General features: G+C 29.2%; 1 protein-coding gene across 1 annotated transcript; it reads left to right on the forward strand.

Moving 5' to 3' along the window:
* Positions 1–902: 902 nt before the first annotated feature.
* Positions 903–2,120, forward strand: TRIADDRAFT_58780 (uncharacterized protein; the record flags this gene model as incomplete). The annotated part of the gene is made up of 2 exons (XM_002114662.1): positions 903–1,183; positions 1,259–2,120. 2 exons carry the CDS (start codon positions 903–905, stop codon positions 2,118–2,120), a joined length of 1,143 nt encoding a protein of 380 aa, XP_002114698.1.
* Positions 2,121–6,193: the final 4,073 nt, after the last annotated feature.

Genomic DNA, 6,193 nt, shown 5'->3' on the forward strand with positions numbered 1-6,193 from the left:
AAAACGACGTTGAATATTATTTGACCTTACGGTCTAACTGAAACAATATAGATCACGATGAATCTCACTAATAAACGTAACTAAATCAAACAGCGCACACAATGGTGCTTAGACTTCTCAAACAATTATAATTGCTTACAAATGTCAGTAACTGGAATATACTAACTGCAACTCCGATGAGTTGACAGACTAGGATCGAATGATCAATTGCCTCATTGCTAGAAAAATGAACTTAGAGTATGTAACCTTTAATTTTTCATGCAAAATAGGAAGATCTTGCGCATTTCTGTATCTTACCAAATTTTTCAGTACTAAACAATCTAAACAGTGCAATTTCAAAATAATAAGGTAAGTGTCCAGTTATAAGAGATTTTAATAAAATGCCTTTTATGTCAATATTGTCATTGCTATTCATTAAATTCTTTATGCTAAGGATGAATCTTTACTTAATTTAGAATTTACGAGAATGATAATTATTATATTCTTGTAGTACTTGACAAACTTAATTATATGAATATAATTTTAGCACTTATGCTATTGTTGTATTAAAAAAATAAATTCACTATATCAATATATACCTAGACAACATTCAAGTTTCCATCATCTCATTTGAATTTCTATCAGAAGGCGGATATTTGATTTTAATTAATACTAGCTGTCAATGTGGACAAGATAGAAAGATACCATAACAGACAGTCACAACTCTTAATGAAAATTTCCTCCTAAAAATTTGTTTTCTTTAAAGGTATAGGCAAAGTCGTTTTCAGTGTAAGATTTAATTAATATTGAAATAAGATTGTGTAGGTAAATATTAATTCTCATTATTGCAAAACTTAATCTTTAATTTTAAGTTCTAAACAATATACATATTTGGCCTAATCAAAAAAATTTCATCTTCTACCATGAATGCAAGTAAATTAGCATCGTGCATTGGCAACAATTGCCGAAATTTCAGCAATGCTACAGATAATATCAGACAGAGACCAGCCAACCCGATACAACTCTTATTAACCATAGCTGGATGCATGGGAATTATTCCTAATATAATACTTGTTATAGGTTTCTATACTAAGAAATCTTTCAAAAAGCCAACATATTGCCTGCTTGCCAACCTAGCAGTTTCTGATATGATATTGAGCCTAGGAAGTCTATCTAATGTTATCGTCAACTCGCTTGAAGCAAGGTTTAGAATACCATTAAATATCTATCTTGCACTCTGCAAAATTTTTGCAATATTTCCACTGTATTTATCTTACAGTGCGTCTATACAAACATTAATTATGATCAGTAATGAGCGATATCTTGCAATTTTTCGGCCTACTTCTGAATTAACCCGTAAAAAAGCTAATTTCCTATGCCTCATAGCATGGATTATTTCTTTATCTATTTCTTTCCCATTTATTATCACAACATCTGTCACGAACGTAATACCAAAACAATGTGTTGCCTTTGAAAAATTTACTAATTGGACCGCCATCATTTTTGTTGTAATATTTATCTTCCAGTTTGCTCTACCGACCGTAGTCATTATTACATTATATTCATTAATATTGCATCGATTAAGGAAAACAGTCCAGGGACAAACTGACTCTAGCAAAAGCAAAAAGTTAAAACGGAGAACTATCTATATGTTGTTAACAACAACGATTATATTTTTAGCCTTTTCTACACCATGGGCTATATCACTGGCTATCATGGCAATAACAAGATCATTACCAGCTAAGATAGTGGTGGATCCTAACTATCCAATAGCTGGAGGAATTGTACGAATCAGTCGATTTGTGGTACCATTTACTGCGATTTATAATCCAATCATTTATTGCATTTTCAATAAGCATATCCGACAATTGTACTTTTCTTGCTGTTTCAATTTCATCAAAAATTCAGCTGTTGTACCTAGCGTCTATACAAACAGTGATAATGGTCAGATCGACACTGTCAATTCCACTGCAGCTGCCAATTCAAATACGATCATAGTTTCTAATACAGCCGCAGGCATAGTTGCAAATTCAACTACAACAGAATTTGCTGATTTAAATACAACTGCAACAGCTGATTTAAATTCAACTGTAGTACAAAAGTATATATCGAAAGATAATGAGGCAATGTCAACCGATTAAGAAGTATAAAATTCTAAACTTCATTAAAGCCGCTTAGAGTAATGATTCTTTATCTTATTCTTTATAGAATTGATAGTTTAACTCCATTTGATTAATGTCTTGAAGCTATTTACAGCATTCGTATTATTTCAACTAGTAATAAGATGTGGCAGGCTAAAATTACGGTTTAGTCACGATAATAATAGTTTAATAGCCTTATGTTCATTAGACTATCGTATTTTAACTGATTTGACTTTGTAGTTGAGAATAATTGAACTTCTAAACATAATATTTGACTGCTTTTCATATTCATTAGATGATTATGGATTATTAAAATAGCCATAACCTAAAATGAAAATTTATTGCCTTAAAATTACTTTAAGCAATAACCTTTTTCAATTTTAAGCGTAGGAACGTGTCACTTCACTAATCTTTATTAGTAATTTAAAAAATTAATGTACCGTAAAAATATTTCAATTTTTAATTGATCATTGATACATTAAATAAGAGCAGGAACAAATACTATTGAGTTTTTAATAAGCATTGTTGGTGGCATAAATCACGTTGCTAATTATACTTTGTAATGTAACTTAGTATTGTGATTGTAGACTGTTAGCCATATGGAGTATAATGTACGGTAGATATTTATCGTAAGAGATATTTGGTAGCTATAACTATAGACTGTAGTGGTAGAGACTCTATGCTAGAATACAGATGACTATATACAGTAAGCTGTTGAGTTACTAATAAGGCTATAGGTAAAAATAGAACTGTAAATCGTATATTAGGATATGGTTAATTCATTGTACTTTGGCTGGTGTGAATAATGTCTACGTAAGTACTGTAGTCGTATCCATATTGGATTAATGATGGTCCGCAGCAGAATAGTCTTACCAAGAATAATTTAACTATGTGTAAAATAAGGTAAAAGGTTGCCATGCGGATTGTAGCTGCGAATGCTACGAAAAGTATAAAAGCATGCAACTTTAGATTATTCTGTTAGTTCGTTCTAGAAGTCTTTAGCAGTAGTATTCGGCTAAAGCAAAGCTGTGTGTAGTTAATCTTTGTATAAGATTCAATAAAGCCCTTATTTTTCTAAAATTTGGAATTTCGTGATTGGTATATATCACATACTTTAAATTAACTGAAATTCCGCATTTTATTGATGCATTCTATCTGATCTGGCAAGCATAATTGTGAGAGCAGAACTTAATTATTCCATGAATTACTTAAATAGAAATAAATTTGAATAGCCTGAAGGTAAATAACATAACATGTGCAGAGATTATTTACTCAGCTCTTAAAATAAGATAATAAGCGTAGTAAGCGAATCGCGGCGAGCAGATAAGAAATATTGAATAACTGGATTTGTATCTTCTAATAATAATTAAGAAACTCATGATCCTACAATCGACATTTTTTGCATTGTAATACCGACAATACGAGAAGAAGTCGAAATATGAGCATTGTTGGAATGTTATGTTTGCATAATAATTAAAATTAAATGGATTACTAACAGTAATCCTAAATATGATTAAAGTTGAATACCGTATTCTATAACACGGAAGCCGTAATATATTATTAGCTTGGTATAAATTACTATAATTTATAGTAACTTAATGATATATTGCAAAGACTTCTATTCGTTGATTTAACTTGTAGAGCATTCTATTACCTATAATTCAAGAAGTACAATTAACAATGGAGGAAAGTTATAAAACTGAATATATTTTCAATGCATAACAACGAATAATTCGATTAAGAATTGTAAAGGTAAATTCTTATCCTCTTTGATTACAATATGAACTCTAGTATCGTACATCAGCTGATATTATTTATTCGATGTTCGATACAGCAATTTCTTTTGAAATATATTTTAATTAGATTGTATATTCCTCATTGAATAACGTATTTTCCTACTAGCTTTTCCAATCATTCAACTAAGATATACTTTAAAATTAATTCACAGAGATCTCCTCTAGTATGGATCCTTATCTTCAATTAAGCCACCTCATCCGATAAGCAATAATTTTCTTCCCTGTTTCATTACTATATTCGAAATTTTTAAATACGCTATTACTCTAAAGCTGAGAATAATGTATTACTAAAATTTAAAAAATTTGTAGATCTATTCTTAATTTATAGTTGAAATAGTCTTTAATAACCAGAAATTTCCCTATCTATTTTATTATTATAATCTAAATTCGTATACACGCTTCCAGTCTAAAGTAGAGAATACTATATTACTGGAACTAAAATTATTTGCGCCGCCACTATTAATTTAAAATTGAAATACTGCCTTATTAGAGTAAAGTAAAGAATCTTTAATAAAATAATCTACTATATTCAAATAGGTCTTTGCATGTGATCGTTTTCTCGTCCAAACTCAGCTTCATGAATTTCAAGCCTAAATGTTTAAAGCAATCAATTGCCCTACCTAGTTGAATATTTTAAGCAACTTCTTTGTTTCCGTATTTTGTGATTTGTAGAAAACATCATAATATCTGCTAATAAGAATTAAGAGAGAAAATCTGGTGTGATTTGTTTCACTACTTTAATTAAATCTCCTACCGTAAAAGTCGCAAATCTTGAAGTGTCTTATTACCATAATCGAATTTAATAAAAATATTTACACTTTAGACTTCAAATGTTCTTTCCACAAAAGTAAAATAAATACCTTGCAATTAAATAAACCTATTATAGATCAGCTTTAGATAAATGATCATAAGGAAATTTACAATTTCTCAAATTTTTAGCTAAAAAATTCAAGGTTATTACCGTAATCGCAACATAGCATTACGTACAAATTCCTTTTAGCATATCCATATACTTTTTCTTTCATATGTCTTATGATTTTTATTTAACTACGGAGTCTGCTTTAACTTGTTTCATTAATTTCAATTAAAGCATATATCCGCCTTGAAAACCACAAATTATGGTATTTTATTACCATATACAAATGAATCATAATTACTTTTAATATAAAGTTAAAATACTCTATTACTAGAGTAAATACTTTGCAATAAAAACAATTTATTGTACTCCATATAGATTTAGAAAGATCTTTACTTGTAATAACTGCCTCACTTAAATGTCAGCTAATTATCAGCATATCTGAAATTCCGATATGAAAACCTTAAGAATGATAATTTAATTATCTACTAAACTTTTTAGACAGATATTTTGATTTTAGTCATTGCGTTTTATCATTTTCGTTGATTGAAGCCTATTTCAAATAGAATTAAGGCTAAACAGTTGATTTCAATTGTTTTCGCTAATTTCCAATTAAATCGTTTTTGCCTCGAAAATCAAACTTCTATGTTTTTCCGTATTCTTGTAATATTTATATGCGTATGCATTTATTAACATATTCAAATTTCTTATAAATGGCTGCAATCAAATTTTAAGAACATTGTATTACTAGAATAGCGGAAATCTTAAATATTTAAAAATGTCTTTAATTTCTATTGTACTACATAGTGAGCTTGCCCCAGAATGGGGTATTGAAACCTTTATTTTAAACTATTAATAACATTTAGCTTCAGATGATAAGTTCTGATGATAACGTAATTATTTTTAAAACGGTAATGATTTACCATCCTTCTCAACAGATATATGCGTTTAGCAAACTTTAGAAAATGGTAATGACGATCAAGCTTCAAGACTATAAGTGCGTATTTCTTATTTATGACCTCGCCTGTGCAGAGAGAAATCAATTTGCCAATCTAACCACAACGCTTTACAACTTCTAGATAGGAATTTTACGTTTCAAAGAAAGTCTAATTCAATTATATGACATGAAATTACAAAGTTACATAACTTAACTTAACGCATGAAAAATGAGAAATGAAGAATAATGGGCAAAGGTTAAAATTATTTTAGTCTGCTGATACCTGATATAATTTATTCGAAGCAAATAACAAAAATATATAAGAGCATAATAATAACATGGTGCTGTCTGACATTAAGTACAATAACAATTTTTTCCCCTTTATTTACCATGATTATCTTCGATGCGAAGTAAATTTTGTAAAGGGCATAATTAACAATTATTCAAATTTCTACATTATTTCTAATAAGCAATTAAGGAGTAC

The sequence above is a fragment of the Trichoplax adhaerens genome, genomic scaffold, assembly GCF_000150275.1.
Source record: "Trichoplax adhaerens TRIADscaffold_8 genomic scaffold, whole genome shotgun sequence".
NCBI classification, from domain to species: domain Eukaryota; kingdom Metazoa; phylum Placozoa; class Uniplacotomia; order Trichoplacea; family Trichoplacidae; genus Trichoplax; species Trichoplax adhaerens.